The 17,342-nt window shown below is 33.1% G+C and overlaps 1 protein-coding gene across 1 annotated transcript; it reads right to left on the bottom strand.

The window, feature by feature from the left end:
- Window positions 1–2,736: 2,736 nt before the first annotated feature.
- On the bottom strand, window positions 2,737–3,411 carry LOC126880802 (uncharacterized). The gene has a single exon (XM_050644864.1). It carries the CDS (start codon window positions 3,409–3,411, stop codon window positions 2,737–2,739), a length of 675 nt encoding a protein of 224 aa, XP_050500821.1.
- Between the last annotated feature and the right edge of the window lie 13,931 nt (window positions 3,412–17,342).

Below are 17,342 nucleotides of genomic sequence, written 5' to 3'. Positions count from 1 at the left end.
ACATATTACCGGACGAAAGTACTGCCCGACGAAATAAGTAATAACGAATGTAGTCAGTGCTCAAAGTTTACAATGATAATGATAAAGTATTTATAACATAATAGATTAATATAATGTAATGACAAGACACTCGTCTTTGAACAAATTAACAATTCTCCAACTGCAACACCTTAGATAATAATATCAAAGTTAAATCTGAATCAGAAGTAAATCAAAAACATTCAAGTCAAAGTTTAGATTAGGTAAAGTAAATAAAAGGTATTGAGTGGGATATATGTTTCAAAGTGTTAAGTATTGTATTATAATTGTATTCTCTTATTATTATACTCGAATTGTTGAATGGTAATATTAGGAATTTTATTATTGTTATAGATCGTGCGACTAGCTCTCGGACTATCTTTATATCCTGATATGCTTCGCCTTTGTGTTTGTGTTATTGTAGATACCGTTGTATATTATTACATAACATACCAGCTGAGTTTTTGTAAACTCGTGTTATATGACATGATAATTATATGTAGGCTAATATTTCCTAAATGCTGATACATTTTTTAATTCAACCCAGCCTTGAACTACATAAAAGTTATTAATGAATTTTATTATTAGAGGGTTGTATTATTCTGTATTTAATATTCTTATACTTATAGAATTGTGTGTATGTGTTTCTGTATTTTGTACTATTGCCTTGTAAGTATACTTCTTCCATAATTGAAGTATTAAGTTTTAAACCCTGTAGTTGTATACAGGAGTTGTATAAGTTTGTAGAAAAGTGTAATAAATAATCTAATAATTATTAGATTCCTTGGGGCGAGGAAAAAATCCCTCCAATTGCAGCGTTATAGCTGATTTCCAAAAAAATATTCTTATTCCATAATTCCAAGTTCCGTTTGCTAATTTCTTATCATGTAAACAATCTATTTTCGTGTTAAACATGCAGGTCCTCAAACCAAATGGGATCCGACTACCACCCTAGGCTTACCTCTTAGCATCATCTCACACGACTTAGTTTTCAACCCTTAAGGTCATTCCCTATCTAGTTTGCATACATTTCCGAAAATTTTGCATCAGGCACCGAATTATTTTGTTGCTCACGGTGGTTGTAAGTCACCTGAATCCATTGTTTATTTCTTCTTGCTCTGTTGAGCTTGCTGTGCTCCTCTGTTTCTTTGTTTTCTATTCTTAGCTAATAATTAATTAATCTTGATAAGTCCTTCTTTCATATGTTTCATGTTTATTCGTAATTCTATCGTTTCTCTATTGATTCCTCCTCGTAGAATTTTGTCTTCCGTATTTATTTGTATTCTTCTAATTTTTCTTCTTGTTTTCGCTTGTTTTCCAATAAGTTTGATCTCTGTACGTCATTGTATGACGACGTCTATCTTCTTTTGTTTTTCTGTACGTTTTGTCATGGTACATCTTCGACTCCTGTGGTCCGTATTGCTTTGAATTTCTGTGATCACGATACGTCCTCGTCTCACGTCTTCCGTTTGCGTTAGCACTATTGTATTTGCTTCTGCATTTCCCTCTTCTTTCAGAGTTATTTTTGTAATTTTCCTGTATTAACTTTTCGCGTTCGTTCCGTCGATCGACGTTTTGTATTGAACTGTATTGTTTTGTGTATGTATTCTTGTATTCGTGTCCGTTTGGTACACTTTTCCTTCTCCCTTTATACCTACTGCTTCTTCGGTTTTTGGAGTTTTCTACGTTTTCTGTTTGGACAAGTGTTTCTTGATCCTTAACGTATACAGTTGCCCCTGATAAGGAGCTGAAATTTCCTGCCTTTACAATTGTCATAGTTTTATGACTTGTTTCCTGAGTACTGGATTCTTTTCTTTGTGTCGTTCCTAACACTATCCATCCCAGTCTCGTGTTTTGGCTGAGTAGGCCGTTACTTAATCGGTCCATACCCTCCATCAATATGTGGCTATATTCTTTGACTCCTAGTAGTAAATCTATTTTCCCTACCTTGTAGTATCTTGGGTCTGCCAGTAGTGCATTTTTCTCGTTATATTCCTGTAATATTATATCCTGTTTCGGTAAATCCCTTGTTATTTTTGGTAATACCAGTGCCTCTATTTCCATCTCGAAATCACTTTGGTAATGAGTTCCGATCAAAAGTTTCATACTCCAGTTGGCTGTCTTTTCCCCTGACGAGCCTATTCCGGATATGGTCGCCTGTATTGGCTTCCTTTTTGTTCCTAGCGCCGTCGCCGCTTGTTCCGTTATGAATGCGCATTGTGACCCTTGGTCGATTAGTGCTCTCGTTATGTGAGAATCTCCCTTCGCATCTCTTATGCGTACCACTGCTGTGGCTAGTAGTGTTTCACCTTCCTTATGGCTTGCACAGTTAACTTAGTTCTGACCTCTGTGTTGTGTGTTGTTATTCCTTTGCCCATTGTTTTCTTGCGTATTTTCTCGCCTTCCGTTATTTTGTTCTCTTGCGTTGTTCGAATGAGTATTTCCTCCCCTGTACCTGTCTGATTGGTACCCGTTTCTCCTATTGTTCGATTCTCTTCCATTTCTTTCTTGTGTTTGCTCTCCTTTCGTTTCATTTAAGCTTCATCTGTTGCCCCTGTTTCCTCTTTCATAATGCAACATTGTGTGATGGTCTCCGCCACATTGTCTGCACCTCAGCTGTGAAATACATTGTTTTTCTTTCTTATGTGCTAGGCAATTCGCACACCATCCTCTTTCTCTTATTATTCTGTTCCGGTCTCTTTTATTGAGTTCCTGAAATTATCTGCAGTGTGCTACTCCGTGATCTTCGTTGCACACCAAGCAGTTTGTTCGTGTTTTCCTACCCGATCCTCCTTGCTTCTCTTCTCTCTTTTCTGATTCCAGCAGCTCCAGTGTTTGGAATCTTTGCTGTATAAATGTTTGTGTCGATTTGTAAGTCGGTATCTCTCTACTGTCTCCGATGTGGTTTTCGTATAGTCTTTTTTTCTCATTATCCCATTTTGTTATGCTTATTCGGGCTATCAATGAGCTCCATGCTTCCGTGTCTGTTCCTAGTCCTCCGATGGCTTCCAGACACTCATGAAAGGTATAATGTAGCGATTTCAGTGCTCTAGCAGAAGCTCCCTTTACTTCCTGCGCTAGCAGCATCCTGTCTATTAGTTTAAACCATATCATCCTCGGGTTTTCATACCTTTCCTTAAACATGTTCCAGGCCACTTCGTAGTTGGCCTCGGATATGTGTAAGTGTTGTATCATTCTGTTGGCTTCCCCTCTTACTTGAGTTTTTAGGTACTGCATTTTTTCTTCTTTTGATAACTGGTCGTTTTCATGTATTACTTTAGTGAACAAATCGTGGAAAGTTCTCCACGTCTCGTATCTTCCTTCATACACAGGAATTTTCACCTGCGGTAATGTCACACCATCTCTCTCTTGTGTGCTGTCTAGCCGTTGCATTCCTGGCCGTAATTTCTTTAAAGTTTCCCTGACTGTAGTCCTTAGTTAATTTATTCTCTCTACTTCTCCATTATCCAAAAAGTCTAGCTCTTCATTTACTGTTGCTTTGATCATGAGTGCATTTACTTTTTCCATGTGTCCTTTTAACTCTAACTGCAGTTCTTCATCCTCCTGCAAATCTTGTTCGTTTTCTTGCCGTAGTAATTCCTCGATTCTTTGTTTTCTTATCTGTATCTCCCTTACTTTTGGTGCTTTTCCGCTTTTTAGGTTTCTTCCATATTCTTCCAACAGGGTTTTGCCCTCAATATATGTCTTCAAGACTTGATCGTAATATTTTGTTTCAAAGTATTTGTCTTTCGTCGCACCTCCCTCTAATAGTATTTCGTGGTTATTTAAAAATCTTGTTCAATAATCCTTTAACCTATCTTGACGTTCTTTAATATATTGTTGATTTTTTCGAGAAGCAGAATCCCTTTTAAGATTCGATACAAGTTTACATATCTCTGCTCCGATCTCTGCCTGCTTGCCGTATATAGTTTCCATGTTTTTAACAATTTTTTAAATTTACCTACTTTTATTCAGGAGTAAACAATTTTATACGCTATTATCAATCTGATTCAACTTGTTTATTTATAAACACCTGTAATACTAACCGCTAATTACGGAGGCGTTGAGGTTACTTAACCCTTAAGTACTAACACACCGTCTCTCAGACGGCATCGTTTGTTGAAAGTGGGATATTTCCCTTCCTAGAAAAATTTGAAGGTCATCCGTTTATGACTTTTCAAGTTGGGTTGTTATTTACTAGTATTGAATTCGGCAATTTGCTGCAGGTTGTTATTCGAAAGATATTTAGACTCAAAGTGTGATTTCCGTCTAATAGACGGGGTGTTAGTGTTTGTGCCCAGATCGTCATTAAACATAATGTGCCCCAGTTCGACCAAAAGTTCAAATAAGGGAATAAACACTATGAGGAAACTCTTTTGAAATGACTTGATGAGGTAGAAGACGACGTAAGCGAAGTGGGATCAATTTGTGATGAAAATGTTGCCACTGACTACCATTGCTACACTGTACAAATTTTAGTGCCTGTCAGTTTTTTTTTGGTTTAATATTTTTTAATTTTTTTTTATTTTCATGTTTATTACTCTTCGTTTAACTCGATTATACATTTTTATCAAGATTCTTTAATTTGTTTCATTTTTATCACACTTTTTTTCAGAAATAAAAAGGCACACAAACAATCCTTCCATTCTTGTTATAATGTTTTGTATTTTAATAAATACAGAAAAACTAGATCAATTACTGTGTTTTTTAGATAAGTAATACTTTCAGTAAGTCATTGAAATATTTTTTTGCATTATAATATTTAACAAAAGAAAAATAACCAGTAAAATGTGAAACCCGTCTGTCAGGCGGTTAGTTAGTGTTTGCGCCATTGATTTAAGATGTTAGTACTTAAGGGTTAATAGAAAAATATGTACTGTTTGACCTTGTCACTAAATCGTCAGTTTAACACAGGTCAGTTTAAATAATTAGGTGACTGAATTGCAATATTTTGTAGTCACGTAAATATATAAAAAAAATGAAAATTCTTAGTTACAATGTGCTAGTAAAATTATGCAGGTGTACGTATTTATTAACCAAAATTTCGAATTAAGATAAATGTGTGATAACTATTTTTAGAGATAACCCCCGTTTATTATTATTAGATAAGTACTTTATGTATAAGTGAAATAATTTAAATTTACATGAAAAATATTGTACAGAGTGGACCATTTGTGAATTTTTAGATATGATATTTAGATATGAATATTTAGCTATGATATACGATGCGTGCAAAGTTGGAAAAATGTAATCTATTGAAAAACTTACGGTTTTTTTTGAGCGTTGAGTCGCTCCTCTGGTTGTAGTTTCTGCTCTGGGTGCTTTGCTGATCCCCTGTTTGTAGTTTCTGTTCTGGATGCTCTGCGGCTCTCCTGTTTGTACTTTCTGTTCTGGATGCTCTGCGGCTCTAATGTTTGTAGTTTTTGTTCTGGATGCTCTGCGGCTCTCCTGTTTGTAGTTTCTGTTCTACCGGGCCTAGCGTCGTCTATCTGCTACTGGGATTGTTTGGTGTGGACTGTAGTCGTAGGTTTATCGAGTCTCGTTTCTACCTCGATGTTTCCTTTTTCTCGATGAGTACCATGTCAAATACTCGATGCTCAGTGGAGTAGTCTCTTCAGAAAATGGAAACACCAATAGTACTTATAGAATTTATTTAGAACACCGACACTAGGGTAATCACCCCGGGAGAACGTTGAGTAGTGATAATGACGTGTACGCGATTTAGTTGAAGAATCTCTTTGATAATACATATTGATTCTACTGAGTGAAGTTAAAGGCACCTCTGGCCTGGTTGAAGTGATTCTTGAGAATGATTCTAAAATGTATTTTCTCTTGTTGGCAACATGAATTGGGTCACACAAGAGAACAAATGTTTATACTTAGTCAGCTAATTTAATGTTCATTGCCAAAATATTGGTTATAAATTGCTACAATTAAACAAATTAAATAATCCGCACATGTTTAAATATGATTAAAAATTGGCTCGTGTGATGTACGGGGTGATAAAAATAATATACTGTTCAATATCGGATATGAATAATGAATGTTTGATATTGGACAGTGTCATTCCTACATTAGAAAAGATGTCTTCAATTTAGTTCTCTTCTAAAATATGATATATTTTCAGAATACTATTAAGTGGTTCCTGCATTTTTTACTTTGATTAATTTTGAAGTACTCTGTTAAATGTAGAGATATTCACTTTCTAACCCTCTTTCATTTATTTCTTTACAATAGAGTTCAGCAAATTCTTTACAACTTTGTCTCAACTCTTCAGATTCAGAGTTTTAAAGCGAAAAATAAACAAAAGCGTTAACATACATTCTTATACTATTCTTATACTATTCTTATACTATTCTTATACGAGCCATGGGTATCAATTTATTATGTTGATAGTTAACTGTTATGTTTAGTTGTACTGAATGTTTAGAGTTATAAAAAAGTCTGGCGTGATCTTCTACGTCTGGTTCTTTGAGATAGGTTTTTATAGACTGATTCCGGGTATTTTTCTTTGGCTAACGACTCGAAGTAATCAAATATAAATATATCGCTGTGGCTAATTATGTAATCGTCGAGTGCAGTAAACAAATTTGTTTATTTTTTTTATTTAGCTTAATGCCTCGACAACTAATCGCTATTGGCATGGTACAGGGGATTTTTACAATCAGGTACCTAGTGTACTGTGTAGGTAGTGTGTGTTGAGTAAATGTCTGGTTACTTAGCAAAGTCGACGTCATTGTCTTTTCAAAGAGATGCTAATTGTATCCGAAAGTTAACAAATTAATTGCAACATACAGTGTTATTATTTCTTCCTGAGGATAATTGCTTGTTTTATTTTTTTTTTCTAATATAGAGCTCCAAATTTCAGTTAGTATAATAAATTCTAGGTTTTCAATTTTTTGGACAGATTAAGGGCTTCCGCTCTAGTTTCTTGTGCCTGTTCTACATCTGTGGCGATAAATATCAATATCAAAGCTTCTACAATTTCTTTATGAACTCAATGCAAGGCGCTCACAGCATCAGCTTATGCTTTTTTCCATGCTTAAATAACCGTGCTTAAATAACCGAGAAGAAGGGCTTGCCACACCTAATTTAAATTTACCAATAAATTATGTCTAACAATATTAATAATAATAATAATAATAATAATATGTAAGCACTACGAGCCTAGTAGGCCCATGGCTTGATGTACTATTCTTTTCCACTCCCTTTTGTCAGTCGCTTTTCTTTCCCAGTTCCTTACGTTAATTTTTCTCATATCTTCTCTAACTCCATTACTCCATCGTGACCTCGGTCTTCCTCTTCGTCTTTTCCCTGCCAGTGCACTAGATAGTACCATTCTGGGAATTCTAGATGGAATCATCCCCTGCACATGGCCCAACCATCTAAGTCTTTGCGCCTTAATTACTGCTAGTATGTTAGGATCTTGATAGAGCTCAGTTAGTTCCTTATTTGTTCTTCTTACCCATTGTCCATTTAAGTTTTTCCCACCGAAGATTTTGCGCAGTATTTTCCTCTCCCAAACTAATAACAACTCTTGATGTTTTTTGTTGTGACCCATGTTTCAGAAGCATACGTTACTATCGGCCTTATTACGGTCTTGTAAGTTCTTAGTTTTGCTCTTCGTGATATATTTTTACTTCTTAATAACCCATTAAGAGCAAATATAGCGCGGTTGCCCGACATAATTCTCTTTTGTATTTCTTCTTCACAGTTAGGATCTCTTGTGAAGACAGTTCCTAAGTACTCAAATCTCTCAACTTCTTCGAATTTATACTGTGTTCCCTTCGCTGTTGTCATTGTTATGTATTGCCCCCGAATGAATTGCTTATTTGTCCATTCCATATACTTTGTTTTTGCTTCATTTATATACAATCCTTTGGTTGCTGCCCTCTCCTCGAGTTTCATGACTGTTTCGATAAGTTCTATTTTGCTCCTAGCCAAGATTACCAAATCGTCTGCGCATGCCAAGCACTGATGTTTTTTGTGGTAGATCAGACCTGTTCTATTAATGTTTGCTTCCTGTATAACCTTTTCTAGTAATATGCTAAACATTATAGACGATAATGGATCACCCTGCCGCACTCCATGTTTGACCTCAAAGCTTTCTGTTATAGTATTGTTTATCTTGACTTTATTCATTGTTCTTTGGAGAGTTAATTTTATAATTCTGTACAATATTAGCATTATTAATTATTATTCCCTCAATATTTTTATTAATTCCATCTCGATATCCTGAAATAAAAAAAAGTATAACATTACATAAAGAATTTAAAATTTTAATCGGAGATTTCAAATCACAGGGAAGAACATTTTTTTTATTTAATTATTTAATAAACTTTATTTGATAATTTTCTTGTAATATTTCCACATATTTTTATTAGAACTAGGCCTATCTACGGATGAATTAATAATACAATCATTAATATATTCGCCCACTTAGTTTCTCAAGGAATACCCCTAATTTTAATATATTTTAAATGTACTGAAATGTATGTCATGAAACTATAAACCGGGAGATATTAACAGAACTTCAACCACGATTTTCTAAGTCCTGCCCTGTGCAATACTGGAAGGTTAGAAAAAATACTTACAATTTATGGAAAAATCCACGGGTTTCCTGTGACATTTTCCTGTGAAAATTAGATTTTTTATGAGGAAAAAAATGGGGAGTTGCCATAAATTTCTGAGTCCTGCCATATCCATAGAATGACAGGATACTATCAATTTTATGAAGAAAATTTTTTGGGCAGGAGGGTTGCAAAAGGACTAAGGGAGTATATAGATATACAAATATGTAATGAAAATAATCAAATTTTCATAATTTTCTGAGTCCTGCGAACTTAATAAATTAAATATAATTATTTGAAAATTATCGAAAAAAATGTTGGCATGACGTCTCCTAACGTTTAGCTGCACTTGTCCCTTTTAAAATTCTGTGGAAAATGTTCACCCTGGTTCCGTGATTTTCTGAGTCATAAAATAAATTTTATTATAAAATAAATAATTTAAGCAGACATTATTTAAAATGGCAGGATGTTTAGTTACACCTTTTTTCTTATACATAGTTAAAAAATGTGTAAGAAAATTCGTGAAAAGTTACACGATTTTCTGAGTCATGCCATTTTGCACATATCTCAAGAATGTTAATATAAAGCTCTTTACAAAGAGGCAGGATGGTTGTGTAGTTATTTCGTATTTAAAAATAAAATTTTAAGTCTGTAAAATTATTGCTGGTTGTTATACAAACATATTCATATCATCACAATTTTCTGAGTCATGGCATGTCAAGTATGCCTAAAAAACACTAATCTAAAACCGTTTACAACGTGGCAGGATAATCCCAAAGATATTTAATACATAAAAATTAATTTTTATATCGTAAAAACAATCGTGCGCTTTAAATATTATTTTCCTGAGTAATGTCTCGGATTTTTACACACCTTTCGAATCTAATACCAAACTGTAAGATCTTTATTTTAAGCCATTAGATCATATTTGTATCTAAGCACGGGCGCCCATATAAAAATTTTCAGGGGGGGGCAGACGTGAAGATGTTGCACATTATATTTTGTATACTTTGGATAACCATATATAGTTAACAGCACCCGAAAAGCTAGGGGGAGTCACGCCCCCCCTGCCCATGGGTCAAGTAAACGTAATAGAAGTAATAGGAAGAAAATCAATAATTTTACAATTAATTGGTTATAGTAGGGATTGTACCTATTATACAGGGTGTCCATAAACTCTTCTAACAAACGAAGCCTGGAGGTTCCTCAGATAATTTTAAGAAAATTTAACTCAATTCACCTAGTCCGAAAATGCTTCCTAAGGAAGCTAAAGCTCTTTAACCCGGGAGTAGTCGCGCTCACTTCTGTAACGTGAATAGTCGCGATTCTATCTCAAAATACGAATTTACAACAAATTTTTATTTTATAGTATTTTTATTTACTTGTTATGTTAGAAATATTATTTCTAACAATTATTAAAGCTAATTGGCTCTCCCCAAAGCCATAAATTCCACAAAAAAAGAAGAAGAAGAAGAAAAAAAATTCCTACGCATTACTACACCCTTCCTCGAGGCACTTACGAAATTTTTTTAAAATTGCAAATTGTTTCATCAAGTTATCGCGAAAAAGGATAAAATGTGAGATTCTATCTAACGGCGCTACTACGCGGGTTAAAGATGGCGTATTGTAATTAGTTTTTTTAAAATAGCTCCAGAACACTTCTATTTAGAAAAACGAAAATTGGTACACCTATTTATCTTTCGGAGATAAATCGATTCCATCAATTGTCAATTTTTAGTACCGGTCGTAGGCGTCTGTTTAGGGTAGGGAAACGGATATTTTATCGTATAACTTTTCTGTCTTTAACTTTTAAGCATTTTTGACACTGGTATATTAAACTATGGGGTATTCTTGTACTAAAAGGTACTCTTGCTTTAAGTCGGTAGAATACGCCAGGTTCTAGAAAAATCGATTTGAAAAATTTTGCGGTTTTTGAATTTGAAAAAAAAAAATAAAAAAAAACTATTTAGAAAAACGAAAACTGGTACGTTTCTTTCTCTTCCAGAGATGAATCGATTTTTATTTTTCGTTTTATATATCGTTTTTTTATTTTTTTAATCAAATTTTTCTTAAATTCAAAATACGAAAAATTTTAAAATTGATTTTTCTAGAAAACGGTGCATCCTACCAACTTAAAGCAAGAGTACCTTTTAGTACTAGAATACCTCACAATCTAATAATATAAGTTATACGATAAAATAACCGTTTTCCTACCCAAAACGGACTCCTATCACCGGTACGCATCTAAACATTCCGTATATATATTTGGAACCTAGGAGTTTTCTATTGGTTCGTTGCAGCAAGCGGTAATATTTTAACCAATAGGCGGCGAGGTTCCAAATGCATATACGGAATGTTATTCGGTCCCAAATTCATATACGGAATGTTAAAAATATTCGTACACCGAAAAAGATAAGTTTTTATTAGAGTCTGTTAAAAGGAGATTGATTTTAAAATACTTGTTATTCTAGTATTAAATAAAAATAAAACAATTATAGTATTTGGAATGTTATCTGGTGTAAATTCATATACGGAATGTTAAATATTCGTAGACCAAAAAATGGGACTTTTTATTAATCAGGTAAAGGAGACTGATTTTAGAATAGGTACCTATTTTGTTAATGTATTATTAAAGAAAAATAAAACAATGATTACCTATATGGAATGTTATTTGGTGCCAATTCATAAATGGGATGGTATAGATTTGAGAGACATATTATTTCTTTATTTGACTTAGGTTTCGCTTTTTCAGAATTTTTAATGACTTGCACGTGTTATTAAGTATGTTTAGATCTGTTTCAGCAATTCAATTCTGTTCAGGCTGTGTGCTATCAGACGAAAATAAATGTTAACTTGGTTATAACGTTTGCGGTTGTGTTTTAAGGTTGATCTGAACCCCCCCAAAAATAAACTACACATTCAAAAAATTTGAAAAAAATTGAGAAGGTATATGTGATCACTAGAAGTGTTTTGACAAATTTTGAGCAAACTTCATGTTTTCGTTTTCGAAAAAACTCAAAAAAACTCCTTTTTTCCAAGTATAAAGCGGGAAAACCAAACATACAATTTTGTTAATTTTATTACAGCATAAGGATATAATCCTAGGAAATACTTATGAATTTTTTTAAAATTTTTGAATATACACTTTTACCACAGTAGGAAAAAGTAATATGTTTTGGCTTATAATAAAGCTACCGGTAAGAAACTGAATAAAATTTTAATAACAACATATATAAAACTGTAAAAATGGAAAATATTTCCAATAAAATGTTGAATATTTTTTCCTAAACTTATGAAAAATCTCGTTAAACAAGAATTATATTTTGAATTGCCGCTACCAATTTGTGCCACCATGAACTGGCTCCCTCTAGAACATCGGTAAAATTTATCTCCGATAGATAGCAGTAATTTCTGCTTAGAATCGTCTCAAACAGAACTGTATTCTAGCAGCGTTGCCATATCAATTATTTGTACAACACTTTGGCAGATTACAACAAAATTAATAACTTTTGTTTTGAAAATACGATGTAATAAAATCTACAATCTACAAATAATATATTTATAAAAAAACCTAAGGGTAAAAAGGAAAAAGGTTTTTTGAATTTTCCAGTTTTTAGATTTTGATCAGTGAGGTGTTCTTAGAAAGCTCTCAATTACTAAAGTGTTTAGATATTGGTATCTGATAATGTAAATTTACAGAATATTATTAGAAACTTTAGTAGATGCAAAAAAAGGTATATTAATTACGAAAAGGTATTATACGATAACTAATTAATGAAATATATTATAAGGTAGGTACTTGGAAAAACCGGTCAGTGCATGTAGAACACTAATACAACTATTTCGAAAAAACTTTTTCATCATAGTTATCGTCGTTTATAATCAGAATTACTTTGAAAATTGGTAAGGGGTGTAGCGTGTAGCTGATATTACAACTAAATAAAACCCGATTTTCAGTTTCCTCGAATACTAATATATTTAATTGTTACCACGAAGACTGGTTTCTTTCAGATTTCTTCCGCGAAAAGTAGTACCATTGTAGTACAATTCGAATTATTTCCACAAAATCTAGTAGTAGTGTAAAGTACATAGGTATAGCTTACATGATCTCGAGTATTTCCAATAAACATGACATATTATGTTTCTAGTGATGTTTCTCTAATCTTTTAAACATTCCAGTTGTTAGTTGTCGCATTTATTTTATCTCAGACTGAGAGATGTAATTAAATTTTACGACTTCCGTCTGCCGATAAAAATTGCTTGTGTAAAAATGTAAAATATGTATTTACATTGTACTAATTTGGCTTATAAATAAACCTTTTAAGAACTAAAAAAATCTAGAGGGCAAATAAATAAATAGCAAATCAATGTATGATAGAAAAATAATAGAATTTTGATTTTAAATTCAACAAATTATATGTTTTGCATAATCAGTTTCATAAGATACCGCAGAATAATGTTCAAGAGGTCGCCCATACAAAAAGTGGTTCTAATTTATTACACAACCTTGTATAAATCCATTTTTTTAGGTTGTGATAAGGGTCTCAAACTACTAAAAACAATGTTTTAAAATCAAATAAGCCCAAACTACCGAAGTATCAGAAACTGATAGAACAAGGTTTTAACTTAAATTTAGGAACTTGGTTAATTAAAAAACAATTGTGTGTTTTTGATGCTTAAAAATCGTCATTGTTCGTTTTTTTTTCTGTTTTAAATTGTTTATAAGTTGAAAACGATCAATTTTAGAGAAAAATTACAACAAACCTTTTTTGTTCAGAATGACGAAAAACAGTAAAAAAATTTGTCCGGGCAGATGAAATTGATTTATACAATTTGTTTAAAAACAATATATTAACAGCACTGCAGGCCTCACGTGCCCATGGCTTGAAATTTTTCAACTGTCGTTCTCCACTTTACTCTGTCCAGGGCAGCTGTCTTCCAGTTTACAACGCCTGCTCTTTGTAAATCCTCTTTGGCTGTTTCCAGCCACTTTTTCCGCGGTCGAACTCTCCTTCTTCTTCCCTCACCTCTTAACAATATACTCTTCGCCCATCAGTCTCCTGACATGCTTTCTACATGTCCCAGCCAGCGAAGTCTTCTAGTTTTAACCATAAGGCTGATTACTGGCTTCCCAAACGGTTCTTAAACTTCCGCATTCGTCCGTCTTCTCCATTCGTTCTCTCCCAATTTCACACACCGAAAATCTTCCTGGGCACACCCCGTTCCAATCTTTCCAATGCATTTTCTTCTCTCTTATTCAGAACCCAACACTCACTACTATATGTACAGTACTGTAGGTTGTATCACCGTACTATACATATAACCGCAATTTTGCTGCTCTTGAGATAAGACTACTTTTTAAAAGATGTCTCAATGGTCCAACTGCTCGTCTTCCCTTCGCAATTCTTTTTTCAATTTCTGGAACTTGATCTCCTTTTGTTTAAATAAATTAGAACTGCTTCTGCTGGTATTAGAGTTTATGACGAAATAAGTTAAATACAAATTTATCAATTAATTGAATTGTCTGTGTATGTAAATTTTAAAAAAATTGAGGTTTTAGCATATTTTATATATTTGGAAATATTCGATTGCCCAGAGCAATACCGGAAATTTTATGCCGGTCTATTTCTTATATAGAAACCGGAGATTTTATGCACTTGTTTCGTCCATCATCCCAACCTTTTGGAACCGTGTGGGAACTATGTATATAAGTTTTATCACTATGTATATTATACAATATTTCTATCTACAAAAAATTGTGAATTACTTTAAAATTAGATATAATGTAAATAAATAAATATCTTACTTTCAGATTTGTGTTTTTGAGTTTTCTTAGAAATTCGGTTCTTTTGGCTCTTATGTCAATTTTTCGTAGATTGACGTGACTAAATGATTACGTCAGTTCCACGACATTATGAATTATCTTTGCTTACGATTCAAAATTACGTGCCTTCATAAATCGATGTATTTTTCTTTTCTCAGGTATGTTTTTAGTATATTGTGATGGAAAAATATTGCTATTTTTTGGCTAATGATGATGCATTTTTTAATACGAAAACGTTCTGTGATTTAATGTAACCCTTATTTAGGGAATTTTAAATATAAACAAAGGATCTCGTATTTTTGCAATACGAGATACTAATAAAGTTCTCACTATACCAGCTTTATACATACCTATTATTATGAGTGTCTCAAACTTGTGTATACTAACAAGAATTACTTTTAACCGATCAACTATCTCACACCTTTGACACTAGAAACAAGTTATCATAGGCTTGCATTACTGAAAAGAGGAGCTTTATATTGATGCCTCAAAAGCCAATCGGTGTAAGTCAATGTGTAAGTCGAAGTGTTTAAAATGAGATAGTAAGATGTCTGTGAAAGTAGTTGCAGATAAATAAGGAGTCATTAAAAATAAATAAAGGATATTAATTTATCATAAGTATTATATTCATAAATACAAACAAGGAAATTATAATTTTATTATACAGGGTGTCCAGAAACTCTCCCGACAAACCAAGATCGGAGATTCTTCAGATAATTTTAAGACAATTTAACCCAATTCACCTAGTCCAAAAATGCTTCCTAAGGAGCTAGAGCTCTTTAAAGATGGCGTCTTGGAATTAGTTTTTCATAAATATCTCCAGAACGCTTCTTTTTAGAAAAACTAGAACAGGTACACTTATTTATCTTTTAGAGATAAATTGACTACATCAATTACAAATTTCTAGTACCTGTAATAGGCGCCCGTTTTGAGTAGGGCAACGGTTATTTTATCGCATAACTTTTTTGTCTTTAACTTCAGGGCATTTTTGATACTAGATTATTAAATTGTGAGGTATTTTAGTAACAAAAGTTACTTTTGCTTCAAGTCGGTAGGATGCACCGTTTTCTATAAAAATCGAGTTGAAAATTTTTCGTTTGTTGAATTAAAAAATATATATAAAAAAAAAATATTTACAAAAACGAAAACCGGTATGTTTATTTATCTGGCAGAGATAAATCGATTTCCTTTTTTAAGGAGAATATGGCTTACACCGTGTGACTTCTGAAGCATTACGCATATTATACAGGTAGGTATGCAATTCTTTAACCACCTACCTATTCCTATATACTTGATCTCGATGGTAAAAAGGGAGATAGTAAGCTTTTTGTGTAAACTAGAACCATACAAAATAACTGATTTTATGAGTAGTACATGGAACTAACAGATCTAAATGTATATAAACTTATGTAAGTAGTGTAATTGCGAATTTTTTTTACTGGTATGTACCTAAATGTTATTACAGTGGAACTTGCTTATAGCGTCATTGAAGTGTCCAGTAAAAAAATGACGCTCTATCAGAGTAACGTTATATTAGAGGTAGAAAAAAAATGAGATTTCAACGGGGCAAAATTTTATTACAGCATTATTGCTGCATTTAGGATAAAAAGAATAAGAAATAAAACCTATTATGTATATAAAACTTACATTTTATGAAAAACTTCTCTAATGCTGAAAAAAGTCAATTATTTTCTTCTGCAAAACCCTTTCCAAAAAATAAAGCTTGCAAACCGAAAACCCATTGCACTTTATTCTTCATCTTCATAAAATAAAAAAAAATAACAACCGTCTGTAAAATGTTATAACTACGACGTTGGGGCCCCACGTGATCTGGGGGCCCCTACCGTGGGATCTGGGGTTTATCCCCCAGCGGAATGGGGGGTTCGGAAAAATGCTTGATATTTAACCCCTGGAAAACTCATTTTAATGCATTTCAGGACTGAAGTTTCTTGTACCGACATATTGCTATTTTAGTTGACCAACACAAAAAATTTTAAAATCACCTTATTTTAAGTTAAATAATTTTGCAAGTACCATCTTTTCTGTTTTATGCAACTACATACATTGTTCGGCTAAAATGTGTTTCCTTTCACCTTTCACGTACCAATATGTGGCCTGATGTAAATTGGTTAAGACAATATAGCTGGGACGCGGGGGGGGGGCATATTCTTCCGGTTGCAGTTTAGTTTTTATTTCGCTAAAATGACTTATTTTCTCAGTAACAATTTATACCTTTACGAAAGGTCTCGGGGCCCCAGCTTAGCCCGGACCTCCTCTTCCAATGGCATTTTAGGTTTTATTACGCCAAAATAACTAATTTCTTAGGTAATAATTTAAATTTTTAGAACTTATACAACGAACAAATGAATACCACATCCCTCTATATATAACGTTTATAGATTTCGAAAAGGCTTTTGTTCATAGACAGTGTCGAACATTGGGCAGTGAAAAGTTCTTTGATTAACAGCAGAATTGACCACAGATATACAGACCTAATAGCCAATATATATAAAGAAGCCACAACAACAATTAAAGTATACGAAGGAACAGAATCAATTCAAATATAGAAAAAGGTATAAAAATTTGTGGACAACGCTTGAACCACCTTAGGTACGCCGATGACATCGTACTGATAACCGATAAAAAAGAAGAATTGTTTGAAATGATGAAAGAACTGGACATAGAAGCCGGAAAGATAGGCCTTAATATGAATTACAGCAAGACCAAAATCATAACAAATACAGATGAGGACATCACAATGAGGATAGGACAAGATGAAATAGAACAAGTTCACGATTATATATATATATATATATATAGTAATGTTATACAAATATATATATATATATATATATATATATATATATATATATATATATATATATATATATATATATCTGGGTCAAATAGACTGGCATGGGCGGCATTTG

Source organism: Diabrotica virgifera, chromosome 2 (genome assembly GCF_917563875.1).
Source record: "Diabrotica virgifera virgifera chromosome 2, PGI_DIABVI_V3a".
Taxonomy (NCBI): Eukaryota; Metazoa; Arthropoda; class Insecta; order Coleoptera; family Chrysomelidae; genus Diabrotica; species Diabrotica virgifera.
The sequence above is the reverse complement of the archived record's forward strand: the minus strand, read 5'-3'. Positions and strand labels throughout refer to the sequence as shown.